General features: G+C 37.5%; 2 protein-coding genes across 2 annotated transcripts in view; one reads left to right on the forward strand and one right to left on the reverse strand.

The window, feature by feature from the left end:
- Positions 1-10601, forward strand: part of LOC128684355 (uncharacterized) — a 78018-nt gene extending 67417 nt beyond the window's left edge. The window contains exon 8 of the mRNA XM_070096543.1: positions 3598-10601. Coding sequence (XP_069952644.1) covers positions 3598-5412 — 1815 coding nt within the window. The 3' untranslated portion in view covers positions 5413-10601. The remainder of the gene's footprint in view (positions 1-3597) is intronic.
- An 882-nt stretch (positions 10602-11483) lies between these two features.
- Positions 11484-16808, reverse strand: part of Pgm1 (phosphoglucose mutase 1) — a 67089-nt gene continuing 61764 nt past the window's right edge. The window contains exons 10-13 of the mRNA XM_070096548.1: positions 14966-15106; positions 14106-14289; positions 13844-13978; positions 11484-11815 (exon numbers count right to left, since the gene is read on the reverse strand). Of these exons, the coding sequence (XP_069952649.1) occupies positions 11726-11815; positions 13844-13978; positions 14106-14289; positions 14966-15106 (550 nt within the window). The 3' untranslated portion in view covers positions 11484-11725. The remainder of the gene's footprint in view (positions 11816-13843; positions 13979-14105; positions 14290-14965; positions 15107-16808) is intronic.

Genomic DNA, 16808 nt, shown 5'->3' on the forward strand with positions numbered 1-16808 from the left:
AACCGCAGCTTCTCATTCTATACCCCAAACTTCGGGCAGGCATTCTCAGAAATGCGTGCCTTGGTGGTCTCCTGCTTGTGCTCGTGCAGTACATTTGAAATGCACTGCGTGGGGCAGGTACCGGTACAATAGAACCACGGAGAGACTTCTTGATTTTAAGCAGAAGCGTGCGATCGCTTGCCGTGTCATTCGTGACGCTTAATGCACTTGCTGGCGAGATTGTGTCTCCACCATCACCTCTGCTTCCTCTATGAGTGCAGTCTGGAAAAAAGTACAAAAACTGAGTGGTAAATATTCCCCTGACTCGGCTCCTCTTCTGCGGGTTGCCGGTGTTGATATAGCAAACCCATTAGATGTTGCCAATGAAACTGGCAATCATCTGGTCCGTATTTTTCAGGGACTCCATCTATGCCCCTCGTTTCTTTCCTCAAAGTCTGCCAGAGTTAGCACCCTTGGACTTTTCTTCTCTCAGAAAAGAACAGTACATGTATAATGTGCCTTTTACACTTCAGGAACTGGAGGCAACACACTCAGCTTGCCGATCATCGGCAGCTGGGCCCGACGACATTCATATTCATATGCTACAACATTTACATCAGTCAGCCCTTTCAGTCCTATTATGCCTTTTCAGTCTTATTTGGTCACAGGGAGTTCTTCCACAGCTGTGGAAATCTGCCATTGTTCTCCCTTTCCGCAAACCGGGTACTACGGGACATGAAGCCTCCCACTATTGTCCCATTGCTCTTACCAGTGCAGTTTGCAAAGTGATGGAACGCCTGGTAAATAGACATTTAGTGTGATATTTAGAGACTCACAACAGTCTCTCCACTCGTCAATATGGCTTTCGTAAGGGCTGTTCTACCATAGACCCCTTACTACGCTTGGATACGTATGTTCGTAATGCCTTTGCAAATAACCACTCAGTTATTGCCATATTTTTTGAGTTTGAGAAGGCATATGGCACAACTTGGAGGTATAATATTTTGGCCCAAGCCCACTCCTTAGGCCTTCGAGGCAATCTACCATCCTTCCTTAAGAACTTTTTAGCTGACAGACATTTCTGTGTTCGGGTTAATAATGTGCTCTCCCCGGACTTTATCCAAGCTGAAGGTGTCCCCCAGGGATGTGTTCTGAGCACAACACTTTTTCTCCTTGCTATAAATGATTTCGCCTCTAGTATTCCATCCAATATTTGGTCATCACTCTATGTTGATGACTTTGCTATTGCATGTGCAGGCACTGACTGTCACCTCATTACAGTTTCTCTCCAACATGCGGTCGACCGTGTTTCCAATTGGGCCACCACACATGGGTTTAAATTTTCCAGTACCAAAACTCACCAACTTACTTTCACTAGACGCTCTGTTGTCTCCGATCATCCTTTGTACCACTATGGCTCCCGTATCCCTGAACGTGATCCAGTCAGGTTTCTAGGCCTCCTCTTTGACCGTAGGTTATCCTGAAAACCTCACATTACCTCTCTGAAGGCAACTTGTCACAGCCGGCTGAACCTTCTTAAAACCCTTGCTCATCTTTCATGGGGAGCTGATCGTCGAACTCTGCTTCGCCTACATTCCACCCTCATTTTATCGAAACTTGATTATGGTGACCAGATCTATTCAGCGGCCTCTCCTGCTACACTCTCTAGCCTTAACCCCATTCATCACCAAGGATTACGCTTTTGCCTTGGTGCTTTTCACTCTTCCCCTGTTGAGAGCCTCTATGCAGAAGTGAACGTTCCATCCTTATCCGATCGCCGTGATGCCCATTGCCTTCGCTACTATGTACGCTCTCATGATCTCCGCAGTCCTTCCATTTATAGAATGGTCACCGATATTATTAGACATTCTTTATTTGCTCGCCGCCCCTTTTTGCTCCATCCCTTCTCCCTTCGCCTACATTCACTCTTGTCTTCTCTTCAATTACCACCTCTCTATGTTCATGTAGCATCTCCCTTTTCCCTACCCCCCTGGGTAGTTCCAGCTGTTCGAGTGTTCTTTCTCGCTCCCATGCTCGAAAGCCCAATTGTCTATGGTAGCTTCCCGCTCTCTTTTTCTTGACCACTTCCACTCTCATTCTCATGCCATTGCAGTGTACACAGATGGCTCTAAGCCTTCTGACGGCATAGGATTCGCAGCAGTGTTTCCGGACAGCGTCGTATGAGGGCATTTACTATCTTCGGCTAGTATCTTTACTGCTGAATTGTATGCCATTCTTGCAGCACTTATCCATATTGCATCTATGCCTGTGTCATCATTTGTGGTTGTCTCAGACTCCCTTAGTGCTTTACAGGCTATACAGAAATTTGATACACCTCACCCCTTAGTCCTCCGTATCCAACTTTGGCTACGCCGCATCTCTTCCAAGCATAAAGATTGTTTTTTGTTGGGTCCCTGGTCATGTTGACGTACAGGGCAATGAACAGGCAGACACTGCTGTGCAGTCAGCAGTACATGACCTACCAGTTTCATATAGAGGTGTTCCATTTGCGGACTATTTTGTTGCAATAGCTACCCACCTTCACACCCGTTGGCAACAACGTTGGTCTACTCTGCTCGGTAACAAACTTTAATCTATTAAACCGAGTATAGGTTACTGGCCATCTTCTTGTCACCAGTGTCGAGATTGGGAGACTACTCTCTCCCGTCTTCGCATTGGCCATACTTGTCTTACTCATGGTTATCTCATGGAGAGGCGCCCTGTTCCTCTCTGTGAGAATTGTCAGGTTCCATTATCGGTTAGCCACATTCTATTAGACTGCCCACTTTATCAACGAGTACGCAGAATATACCTCCAACGTCGTCTTCGCTCCGCTGCTCTCTCTTTACCTTCCCTTCTCGCTGATGGACCCACCTTTCATCCGGACTCTCTCATTGACTTTTTGACAACTGACTGACTTCACAAACTCTGATGATACCTTCAGCCCTTTCTACCTCAATCTCTTGCTGCCCTCTATCCCCTGCCCCGCTGTTTTCTGTAACCTACTGGTCATCCCTCCCCCTTCTACCGCCCAATACTCTCGCTTCCTTCCCTATCCTGCAGCGCTGTATAGCTCTTGTGGCTTAGCGCTTCTTTTTTATTATAATAATAATAATCTTGATATAATCACTGCCCATTGTGATTCAATGTTCTCCTCTTGCCAGGGCCAAAACAGAAGCCTTCTCTTCCATACCAAGCTTACAGGGCCCCCATTACAATCTCTGATAACTTAAATACAAGTTGTCAAACATCCCAAAAGGAAAGTTTCATTGAGGAGACAAGAGAACACACACAAAAAAAAAAATATTGAAATTAGTCTATCTTTTGCAATGTTGGCTCAGTTTCCTTTGTGGGCACTGCTAATTACATGGTGTACAGAAGGGTAACAAAACTATATTGTCATTAAGAAATAAACCCTATTAAGAGAAATTGTTTTTGGGAAATAAACTAAGAGGAATGCTCATTCAGGCATTTACAACATAACAGCAGTTCAAACTAAGCGTTATTTGATTTCTGACTTTTGAATTCATAATGATTATCAACCAAAATTCACTTTGATATATAATTACTTTAATAAAAAAAATGCACTTTTTTATATATATTTCTTTTAAATTTCAGGAGTTTGTTGCTCCCTTTGTTGCAGTTACTATGGATAGTTTGAAGGCAGAGGTAAATACAGGTAGTGAAGAATATACAGATACTAAATATCAGAAACTCTGGGATCATGTGGTGAGTGATGGTAAAATATCAAGGGTATTAGTGGGAAAACTTCTCCATGTTAATAGTGGTGTTCTTCAGGTGCATCAGCTGGCATCAAAGATAGATCTTGTTGTTGTAGGTATTAAAGAAAACCTCTTTGATAAAGTTGGGGCCATTGTGGCCCTTTTTGATTTTCAAGTTGTTGTAGAAAAATTCAATATAACCAGTAAAGATTCTGCAGGATATACATATAAGCAATATATTATGATTAAGAGTTCAGATGTAGTAGTCTTAAAAGCACCATTAAGTATGACTCAAGAACTTGGCATTATCAACAGTGACACAAGTTCCTTATATTATATCAAATTAATTTCAAAATCTGGTTTAGTATTCAGTCCACAGGTCTTGAGAGATAAGCCTCAAAATATTATTAGCGGTATGTATTTTATTGCTCGTGTGGTTATAAGTGACATGCAGTTTCAGAAAGAATTAGGTGAAAAGTGGCACACTTTTGTCAGATTTTCTGGTGAGAATGCATTAATTCATTCATGTATTGATGATGGACATGGATGTATAATCAAGATACCTCCTTCAGTAAATGATAGGTTTATAATGAGAAAATGCCATTCACTTGCTCTGCTAAGACCCCTTGAAAGATACTTTGGCACAAGTGAATGCGTTTATATTCCAGAAAATGCTTCTGTAGCAAGTACCATACCAGAAAAATATTACCAGAGTGAACTTAGTGTAACTCAAATACTGGATCCAACATTTCATGAAGACCTTGTTTCTGTTGTTGGTGTTATAAAGGACAGAGCACATATGTCTCCTAAATATTCTTCAGAAATTACTGGTAATCCTGTTGATTTAGAAGTCTCCAATAAATGCCATATTGGCTTTCCAGGTAATAAAACCATTAGAATTTTACTTGAAGATCAAGAAAATCCAAATAAGGAGGTATGGCTGTATATAACCAATTCCTCTAATAAATGTGTGCCACATTACCCTTTAGGAATGATACCAGGCATATTAATCACTGCATCTTGTGTGAGAAGACACATGTCAAAGGAAAACAACATTTACCTCCAGTGTACAATGTTTTCATGTCTTACACCAGTATCCCTACTTGATCTGAAGATACCCATTACTCAGTCTTATTTGAGAAAACTAAAACACAGTTATCTTGAAAATATACCCAACCATGGAGCATTTCTTAGCTTTGCCACTGTTCGACGGATTATGAAAGTTACTATCAAAGCCGTATGCTGCTTTTGCGATTCAGAAATAGTTAGTGGATCGTGTGCTTACGTTGGATGTAATGCACAACCCTCAGTCAAGCTTACTGCTAGTGCTCAAGTGCTTATTGATGATGGCACAGCAAATGCTTTACTCTACCTAAATTCTATTGACCAAGTAAAAATTCTTTTGCAGTTAACACGTCAGCAGTATACATCATTAAGCCAGCATGTTATTTCAGGGTGTCATCAGTTAACCTACTTGGCAAAGAAAAGCAATCATGAATTAGGCAATTTCCACTCATTTAAGGACTCCAAAGTATTTAATGCACTTTGTGCCAGTGAGCAGTTGCTGCAACCCTTAACAGTCTCATGTCGTAGATTTGCTTCACAGTCACATCTGAACAAGTATGATGGCTATGTACATTTATACTGTTTGAGTTTATCAATGCTTCGACCAAATAATGATATTGAAACATTAGTACAGCGTGCAAAGTAATGCACTAGAATACTGCTGTTAATATATTTCCTGTTGAACATTAAAATAGGCTACAGTACGTATTAGCAAACCTCTAGTCATTGTTTATCTCGTATGTTCATTCTTATATATATTGCCCAGTTTTTCCTGAGTTCACATTTTGAGGCAAGGCATATGCACAGGTAAAGAAAACATCTGGGAAAAAGAGGTTTAAAGATAAAGTAGTGCCTCACTTGTACCTTCTCAGTTGATGCCTCATGAGTATATTATCCACATCTTGATTTTCTTTGATTAGATTGAAGTACTACTATTGAATTGTCACAGTGCAAGTTAGTTGTTCATTTCTAACAACAGAAAATGCATAAAGATTTCCTTTAAAAGATGTATGATAATTACAAAGACTATTTACATTTTTCTTTACACAAATGTTCAAAATCACTACCCACCAAGTTACTTTGGGTGTGTTATAATTTTTCAGGGTAATTATGTATCTATCCTTGCTAGTTTTCACTGCATTTGTGGAATGCATAAAATTGCAGTTTGTGATTTATAGTGGTTTAGCACTTGGTTCTGATTATAATAATGTGATTTGTAGTAATTAAGTTAATAAGAACATAAGAAAGAAGGAACACTGCAGAAGGCCTACTGGCCCATGCAGGGCAGGTCTAATTCTCCTACAGGCTTAAGCCAATGCCTTAACCTAGTCAGGTCAGTCACATTCATTTAAGGGAGGGGCACAGCATCTGACCTAGTAGCATAAGCTAGTCAGGTCCAACTCACACCCACCCACACCCATTCATGTATTTATCCAACCTATTTTTAAAACTACACATCTTAACTTCTATGACAGTACTCGGGAGTTTGTTCCGCTCATCCACAACTCTATTACTAAACCAGTGCTTTTTTATATGCTTCCTGAATCCGAATTTTTCCAACTTAAAACCATTGCTGCGAGGCCTGTCTATGCTGGATATTTTTAGCAAGCTATTTACATCCCCTCTATTAATTCTTGTTTTCCATTTATACACTTCAGTCATATCCCCCTAATTCTACGCCTTTCTAGAGTGCAGATTCAGGGCCCTCAGTCTATCCTCATAAGGAAGATTTCTGATACATGGGATCAACTTTGTCATCCTTCTTTGTACATTTTCCAGTGCATTTATATCCATTCTGTAATAAGGTGACCAGAACTGTGCAGCATAATCTAAATAAGCCTAACCAAAGATCTGTAGAGTTAAAGAACAACCTGAGGACTTCTAGTATTTGTAGTTCTTGATATGAAGCCAAAGATTCTGTTAGCTTTATTGTGAACACTTATACACTGTTGTCTTGATTTCAGATTACTGCTAACCAGAACTCCTAAATCCTTTTTGCAATCCATAATATTAAGATATTCATTATTTAGTTTATATGTGGCATGGTTAGTTTCCTGTCCAAAATTTAGAACTTTGCATCTGTCTATATTAAACTGCATCTGCCACTTCTCTGACCACTGCATCAGTCTATTCAAATTGTCCTGGAGTGCTCTAATGTGCTCATTAGAATGAATTGGACGTCCTGTTTTCCTGTCATCAGCAAATATGCCTATGTCACTATTAATTCCCTCATCTATGTCGTTTGTGTAAATTGTGAACAGCAAGGGGCCCAACATTGACCCCTGTGGAACATCGCTTGTGATGTGCTCCCATTCTGATGTCTCCCTATTTATACTAACACACTGCTGCCTATTTGTCAACCATGCCTCTACCCAGGAAAAAATTTCTCTTATTTCGTGTGCCTTAAGTTTCCTCAATAGCCTCTGATGTGGAACTCTATCGAAAGCCTTACTAAAGTCCATATATACAGTATCATATTCAATACCATGATCTACCTCCTCAAATACCTTAGTGAAGAAAGTTAGGAAATTTGTAAGACAGGAATGCCCCTTTGTAAAACTGTGCTGAGATTCATTAATCAATTCATGCCTTTCAAGATGGCTACGAATTGCTTTGGCAGTTATTGATTCCATAAATTTTCTAACTATGGAGGTAAGGGTTATTGGTCTATAGTTCGAAGCTAAGGGCCTGTCACCTGCCTTATAAATAGGTATTACATTTGCCATTTTCCACTTGTCTGGCACTATGCCAGTTTGTAGTGATGTACAGTAGACCGTCATCTAGCACGGTAGTTACGCTCCTGAAAATGCCGTGTTAGGTAAAATCATGTTAGATGAACTGAAGAGCTTATTGGAAAAATAGAGTTACATTCCTCAGAGCCCCCCCCCCCCCAGAAAAAAAAGAAATTTTTTTTAGGCCTCCACATCTTACAAAAATAAAAGTGAATATGTAGTTGTAGTTCATTGTTGTGATGTATTATGTTGTTTTTACTGCTTAAGACTACAAATGTAACAGAAATAATAGTATTTCTTACCTTAAATTGTGGGTGCTGGTGTTTGTGGATGATTGTGAAGAGAGTGGAGAGTTATGTTGTGGCCCTACTGGGCTGAGGTGGATGGTACTGAAGTCAATGGTTGTATTGGAGTGTCTAACTTTAACTTTAGGTCATTCAGTCAGTTAAGTCAGTCAGTCAGTCACACAAACTCATGTTTTTCTGTATACAAATTAACACTTCATTATGGCTACAGGCTATCTCTTGTCTAATACCTTTGTTTCTTTGTTAATTCTAAGACTTAAATGTTTATACTTTTTCGTGCCACTTTCAGCAACACTGGTATGGCTACAGAGTGTCATGATTGCTTGGCAGATACAAGATATAATAATTAAAATATCATAACACAATTCACAAATACAGCTGCCTTGTAGCAGAGAAAGACTGAACACGTATGAATTACAAATCCTGGGGTGGTGTCGGGGAGTGGCAGGGGATGGCGGGAGGGAGGGCTCCCTGGCTGCTCCACAACAAGGCGGCCACTTGAGCAAAAGAGAATCATGTTAAATTAATTATACGTTACATAAAATTGTGCCGCAATTCTTCAGTCATGCCAAATAAACTCTTGCTAAATGACAGTCTACTGTATTGAAAAGATTAGCCAAAGGTGTGCTGAGTTCCTCTTTACATTCCTTTAAAACCCTCGCAAACAGTTCATCATGGCCTGGGGATTTGTTAGGCTTTAATTTCTCTAATTGTCCGAGGACCATGTCACTAGTTACCCCAATAGTGCATAGTTTATTATAGTCTTGTTCTACATAATTTATTATTTCTGGAATTTCGCTATTATCTTCCTGAGTAAAAAACAGAGGAAGTAGGTGTTGAAGAGTTCATGCATTTCCTTATCACTGTCAGTGATCTGACCTGAGTTTGGGTGGGCCTATCTTGTCCCTAATTTTACTTCTGTATACCTGAAAGAACCTTTTGGGTTAGTCTTCGAATCCCTCGCGACTGTAGCCTCATAATCCCTTTTTGCTTTTCTTGTTCCTTTTTTTTTTATTTTATATCTTTTTAATTAAATATATTGATTTCTTAACTGCCAACCCCCTCTTTTGATATGCCTATATGTGCCTCTCTTTTGACCAGTGAAATATTTTTGTTATATCTAATTTCCCTTCTTAGAACAAAAGTTGCCTGGGCAGCTAGCACTTTGCTCTGAAACATGTCATATTGGCAACCAACACCACCTACCTGACCCATAGTCAGGTCTTCCCAATTAACCCACCCTGGTAATTTCTCAGTCCCATGAAGTCGGCCAAGCGGAAATCTGGGACAGAGACTCGATTGTAGTTATCCGAGTAATTCCATGATATAATGAAACTAAGTAATTTGCCACTTAATTCTTTAATATTCATTTTTATAACAAATAGAGAAACTAAGTAGCATAATTAGCATTTAAGTTAAAGGCTGAAAAAGTCCTGGTGAATGTTTGATATTTGGGCTGCTTTATAAATAACATGTATTTTCCAAAGGTAAATATAATTAGGAGTGATATGTAGTAGTAATAAGGAAAAACTACAAAAAATATTTATCAACATAATCTCTCACCTTTGTTGTGTTGTTCCAAGTGGTCCTTAGGTATTTAGTTCTTTATTTGAATATAATTCTTTATGGTTTAGTGCTTAGTTTTGATTGTAATAATATAATTCTGTAATCTTACGTTTATCATTGAAAATGTAAATGACCAGGTTACAAGTAATATGAGAATTGAAAAAAAAAAAATCCAGCTCTAAGCATCACCTTGAGGTGATGCTTATTGATTTCATGGGGAACTGCTAAGTCTGGAGGGATCATACAAGTCCTAGAAGAATGGGAGACAGATTAAATCCAGTTATAGGGAGGGTAGCACCAGTTCTTTGGATCAAGAGTTTAATGTTGATGAAAGGAACTGGATATATCCTCCCACTAGATCAAGTATGATTCTCTTTACATTCTTCAGACAATAACCCATACAGGTTTATCCATGAATATTTTATTTATATGAAGACCGCTAAACTCTTAGGGGTCAAATGGCACCAAGGGAAATATGTTTGATCCAAGGAAGAGCAAGAGCTCCCTCACTGGCATGAAGGCACCTTTCTGGAGAAGCAGTGAGTAATACTCTTAAAAAAAAAAATTTGTAAGGGAAGAGTATCAATATGCATAGGCAGATTTATTTGGAATAGTTTCAATTATGAGAGAAATATAACCTGATCTTATGGAAAGCCAACCAGCTAAAAAATTAATTGCTCTTACAATTTCACATACCATATTTATTTTGGTCTTTATATTCTTGTACTAAAATACAAGTGGGGGGGGGGAGGTAGAGTTCACATTTACATTGTACAGAAGTAGAATGAAAATAGCGTACTATTTGTTTTACAGTTTTGGACTATTTTATTGTATTTCATAACTGTATTATAAATATATAACAGACAAAAAAAAAAAATTGGTAGTGAACAAAACAGCTGTAACAATTCATTAGTTGCATGTGTCTATTTATATAAATATAAAGGAATTTCAGAATTTATGGTTCATGTTAAAAGGAGTCGTGCTGTATAGCCCTTGTGGCTTAGCGCTTCTTTTTGATTATAATAATAAAAGGAGTCCTGCAAAATCGCATTTTAATTCATAGGGGTTACAGAGCATAAGGGATAATTGGAAGTAATCAGGTTTGATCAAAGTAGCCTGATCCAATTCCTTGGGTAGTTTTTCAACATTAATAACTTAAAATAACCAACATGAATTAAAAACCCATTTAACAAAATATAATTTTTTTCCCCCATTTTCATTTTATTCTTCTACCAAGTCCTTGGATCAAGAACCCCCTCCTGTGCTGGGAATTGTAATTCTAGATTTAAATATATTAGGTGCTTCAGCATCCCTACAAAACTTCCGGACTAAGTTTAGCACTTTCCTTGTTTATTTAAATGGCTACAAAAAATTAATATGGGTGAAGTTTATTAATAATGTACTGTGAAGTAATACAAATATGAACCAAGAGTAATGTACAAATTGCTGTATAATTGACCTAAAGGTTCCTTGAGGCCAGTGAAAGGGCTTTTTTATTCAAGTAATTTAACCTAACTTCTCTTTCCTCGGATCAAATTTTATTGCCTTCTCATTCTAGTGCTAAACTGTTGTGGTGGTAACACCTAGGGGAATCAGATGTAATTAGGGTCAATCCAAGGAGAGAGTGGTTAGGTCAGAATCCTTGCAGGTCAAGATACAATGATCTACATTAAGGAGAATACTTAAAGCTGTATTTCAGTCTGGCTTGACTAGCATTAAATACTCTTTTTACTGACACCATGGAAGTGTGTTTCATTGATGCAAGTGTAATAATCATTTCTTTGGTTAATGTTTACATTATTTGCTTATCCTTCATGTAATTTTCTGATATTGCACCTCGAATATTCATTACTTTGCACTACAATGACCCTCTTAAATTTAGCACTATAATAAACCATTTAATAAACAATTTCAAAAACACTGATAACTCCACTGGATTGGCTTGATAATAAGGTATGGTCTATTGATAATGGAAGTGTTATGATCACAGAAAAACAAATTAGTCTATCCACTACAAGAGCCATTAATGTCTGTCCACTCTGTTTAGTAGAGGGTTTATTGTACTTTTCTCATCATGAGTAGCCCAAAAAAGTTGTCCCATAGTTTTTTGGAAAAAAAAAAATCCAGCTGAAGGCATGCCTTCTAAAGATACTGATGTAAAAAATAATTGGGACTTTGTAATAATTCTGAACAGCAGCAATGTTGAAAGTAATAATTATATTTTATTCAAGATTTACTGTTTTTCTTATCCAAAGGTTAAACAATTAGTAATCCAAACAAATATATTAAGGATGAACATACTGCACACCCATTCAGGATACTGTTTTAATGAAATCAATAGGAAAGAGCTAGCTAACTACGTGATAACAGTAGGTTGCTGGCGTCCTGTGTATTCTGAAAGTTTTGATAACTGCAGAGCAATTTCAACCAGAGGTTTCAAGACTTCCTGTGGAAAAGAGGAATTGAACTTTGTATATAACATTTCAATTCATTTGCTAACTTGGCAATTTTCTTTACATTTTTCAGAATGATACTCAAACAACTTTAACCCTTAAATGGTCCAAACGTATATATACGTTCTCTCGCGCAGTATCCCAAACGTTTATATATGTTTCCTTTGTCATTCATTCAACATTGGCATGATAAGCCTGAGTTGCCTAGACATGCGAGAATAGGTGTGCACACTCACTGCACCATATGAAAAAAATAATTGGGACGCCTGGGTACCACATGCTCTTTTTTCCTATTAAAAAAAAAAAAATTTTCCCTCAAAAAATTTGGGGAGCTACCCGAGATAACGTATATATACGTTTGGACCGTTTAAGGGTTAAAACAATAGATGCAGTTCTACACCTGGGAGTTTGTTTCCCAATCATTCACAATCATTTTTAAGTAAGAATAATAACTGGATTCTCAAGAATTTATAAAAAACTATTAAATATAAGGCCTTACAATGGGTCAGTAACATACCAGAATATTAAAAATTTTTCAATGACTGAACAGGTTACTTCCACTCCTTCATCTGTGTTGTATGACCCTTGTTGGTTTAGTGCTTTTTAGATTATAATACATGATGACCTCTTGTATGCTTTTTTACTTAATCAAATTTGTCTTTTCTGATCATCACATTTAAAAATACTATATCATGATTATGTATGAGTGATGGTGAAAGTGTTGAATGATAATTTTTTTTTTCTTTCTTTATGGGTCACCATGCCTCAGTGGGAGATGGCCAAAGTGTTAAAAAAAAAATAAAAAAAAAAAAAAAATATACACAGTGGAACCTCTGTGTCCGTGTGCCCTGGTTTCCGTAGGATTTGGTTTTCGGCAACTTTTCGTTTAAATTTTGTCCAAGTTTTCGTACATCTGCTCAGTTTTTGTAGAGTGGACAATGGTCCACTGTACCAAACGCATCTGCCTGCCCATGCCCACACAAAACATCTCACACATTCTGGCTTTGTTGCTCGTTGAGTGAGCATTACCTCGCATGTTTGGATAACATTTTGTAATAATCCACTGTGTTTTGTGCTTGCTTATCGAGTGTGACTGCTAAATAAGCCACCATGTGTCCTTGAGAAGGATTTTGAAGGTTTTGAGGCTGACCCTGATAACCCTATGTCTATTGTGGAATCTATTGTGTCTTTGGGAAGGTCCATGGGGTTAGATGCGAGTGGCCAGGATGTGGAAAAGTTGGTGGACGACCACAGTGAAGAGCTGTAAGACCTTCAACTGGAACAGCAACAAACCACACCTGAGGAAATTGCTTCACAGGAGGAGGAAGAGAGTGGGGAGAATGCGCCTTCTTCAGTGATTAAAGAGGTGTGCAAAGTGGAATGAGTTACAAAGCTCTGTGGGGAGATATCACCCTAACAAAGCTATTGCAAGCAGTGTCTGCACCATGTTCAATGACAATGCCTTGTTCCATTTTAGGCAAATGTTAAAGAGATGCCAGAAACAGACCTCTCTGGATAAATTTTTTGTGCAACAGGGGTCCAGTGACTCAAGCTGGTCCCAGTGCCAGTAAAAGACAAAGAAGGGAAGTAACCCTGGATAGGGCCTTGATACCTGAAGTCCTTATGGAGGGGGATTCCCCTTCTAAACAATAACCTCTCCCCTCCTCGCCATCTTCCATACACCAACAAGTGTCTTCAATAGAGGTAAAAGTGATGTTAAATGCTCATTTATCCCATTTCAGTAGTCATTTATATTTATTTCTCATAGTTTTCTGTATGTAAAACTATAGTTATTCTCTATAAAATGTATTTTTTGTTAATATTTGTGGGTGTCTGGAACGGATTAATTGGATTTACATTATTTCTTATGGGGAATAATATCTTCAGTTTTTGTCAAATTTGGTTTTTGTCAGACTCTGAAATGAATTAATCATGAAAACCGAGGTTCCACTGGTTATTATAAAGCTTCCCCTTAGATTTTAATGGTACCAAGGAATATAACAAGCATTGCCAACACTCACCTGTGCATCTTTAGTATATGTAGAGGAGTCGGACTCATAACTTTCAATGTACATACGAACTGTAGCACCAGAGCTGCCAGTGCCACTCAGTCTGAACACAACTCGAGACCCATCACTCATCAGGATACGGACACCCTGGTAGTTTTACAAGCGGAAAAATATTATGGCAATTAAACAAGTTATATGAATCTCATTACTACATAAAAGTTCTTAATATAACATACACAACCTCACAAATTTGGATTAACAATTTTTAACTGACCTGTTTCTTTGCTACAGCACCATCAATGGGGTCCTGGTACTCAAAGTTGTCAATTTTGGCAATGGTATAAGTTTTTTCTCCATGAGAGAGCTGTTTACCCACCATGGATGCATCACCACTCATGGCATCCAAAACAGACATCATTTTATTGCATGGGTCACTCTCGCAATTCTCATAATCATACCTGTCAACATTAGTATATATTCTTTAACATCACTTGCATAATACTAGACAATATAGCATTTAACAAAATTACAAAGGAAAAATGAAAATACTGCAACCATAAAATAATTTAAAAAATTAGTATGATCATCATATTTGCTATTTTGACCAACATTCACGAGTATAACATGAAGTTTAATATCTACAAACATCAAGAAGCCTTGAGACAAATATTATGAATATAGACATGATGGAAAGAGATTTTATAAAAGATTACTGTGTTGGCGAAGCATTGTCAAAGGATCTCGTTATACTGCATTTGTGTATGTTCCATTAAGGAGCCTATTTATATATCAATGACAACATATCAATAGGCTGTTAGCCACCATGTAATGAAATAATGATCTGTTTACATTTAAGCGAGCAGATCAGTTATTAGCAATGTACAGTAAATCTCATTACTAGAAGCAAAGGTTATTTAATAAAGGTAACAGAACTAAAAATGCAAAGTGATCTTTATATCTGAAGTAATATGAAGACTATATTATGTATTATTATTATTATAATGTAAAAGAAGTGCTAAACCTACAAGGGTCATAGAGCAAAGTATCTAAAAGTTTGAAATAATATTTGCTTTCTAAATTTGCCTAAATTTTTAAATAACTGGGTTAGTATATATATTCATAGACACCACATACCTGGTGAAAAAGTTCCTTCCATATGTTTCCCAGTGACTGTGCAGCACCTGCTCTACTGACATATTACGACCAGCTAAAATTGATAGCCATGCTAAGACTGCCCATATGCCATCCTTCTCTCGAATGTGGTCACTTCCTGTTCTGCAAAAATACACTAATACATATCAATAAAAATGTAAAGCACTTATTCAAGGTGAAATTAATTTTTTGAGACTTTCAAATTTTAATACTGATACAGTTTGGAGGGATATGATGTGTATCTTTATACATATATGCTTCTAAGCTGTTGTATTCTGAGCACCTCTGCAAAAACAGTGATAATGTGCGAGTGTGGTGAAAGTGTTGAATGATGATGAAAGTATTTTCTTTTTGGGGATTTTCTTTCTTTTTTGGGTCACCCTGCCTCGGTGGGAGACGGCCGACTTGTTGAAAAAAAAAAAATTGTATCTCAACAAAACCCATGTTAGAGTTGGGTTGCCACAGACAAAATTTGCTATTTATTGACTTCCTTTGTTTTCCATATGACAGCACAGTGATGTAATCCATTTTCCAAACAGGAAGCTCCCACTTATGTGGTGGGTTAGGTTCCAGGTTACTGCCATAAAGGAAAAATTGCCCAAAAGTAGAAGTCTTTTTTCACTTCCAAATGAATATATAAGCCTGATAACATGTTCACACTATCATATATTAAGTAAGCAACAGAACTAGGCATAAAAAACAATATAAAAGTAAAAATGTACGGTGCATACATTACTTACCTTAAAATATTTTTGTCCTTAGCTTAACCCTTTGACTGTCGCAACCCCCAATCCTGAGGTGTCTCCTGGTGTCGCAAAATTTCAAAAAAATAAAAAAATAATTTTTTCTTATGAAATGATAGAGAATCTTTTCCCGATTGTAATGACACCAAAAAAACGAAATTTGATGGAAAACTGACGGAATTATGTTCTCGCGAAGTTAGCGACCTCGGCGATATTTACAAATCGGCGATTTCGCCCACTTTGAGCCCTATTTTCGGCTAATTCCATTGTTCCAGTCGACCAAACTCATAGCTATTTCTTTAGAACTCCATTTTTTCTATCGATTGAGTACAAGAAACTGCCCATTTACCGATTTCAACTACCCAATAATGTGGTCAGAAATTTGCAATTTGGCCAATTTCACGAAAATTAAAAAATATGACAATTTCAAAATAAGGTCCAGAATGAACAATGCAGACATTCCTGGCTCTAAAATAACATTTTCTTTGTTCATCAGTCATGTCTCCAGGCCCCTCTGATATTACTCTTGCTTTCTATTTTGAATTTTTATTCAAACAAAAAATAGAAGACTTACTATTATGCAGACTACTGCAATACTGTAATAATTGTATAAATAACATCAACCCATTCATGACTGCATATTAGAATGGCTAGTTGGACATTTATTGGACAATGACATCATTTGTTTACTTTTGAACATTGGCAAAAATCAAACATTTTCCCTACTTTGAGCTCCATTTCCAGGTTCTTTTTATAGTAAAATCAATCAAAATCACCTCTACTTCTATAATATGTTTTCCATTCTATCAAATGAGACTAAGAAAATGAGAATACAACCATAAATACTATACGAAAATAGACCACAAAGTCGGCATTTTAATTAAAAAAAATGGTCTTGAGTTTTTTTTTTTCTCATAATACACTGCGTGCTCCAGGATTTTTTTTATATGGTGCACACTGACCACACAGACCCATTCTCTCACATGTGGGCCTACCAGCTTTCTCCTGCTTGATTTGAAGCTGCTAGAATTTATGAGTATATATACGTCAAACACGGTACCTCGTAAGACGTATATATACGG

Source organism: Cherax quadricarinatus, chromosome 4, assembly GCF_038502225.1.
Source record: "Cherax quadricarinatus isolate ZL_2023a chromosome 4, ASM3850222v1, whole genome shotgun sequence".
Lineage (NCBI taxonomy): Eukaryota > Metazoa > Arthropoda > Malacostraca > Decapoda > Parastacidae > Cherax > Cherax quadricarinatus.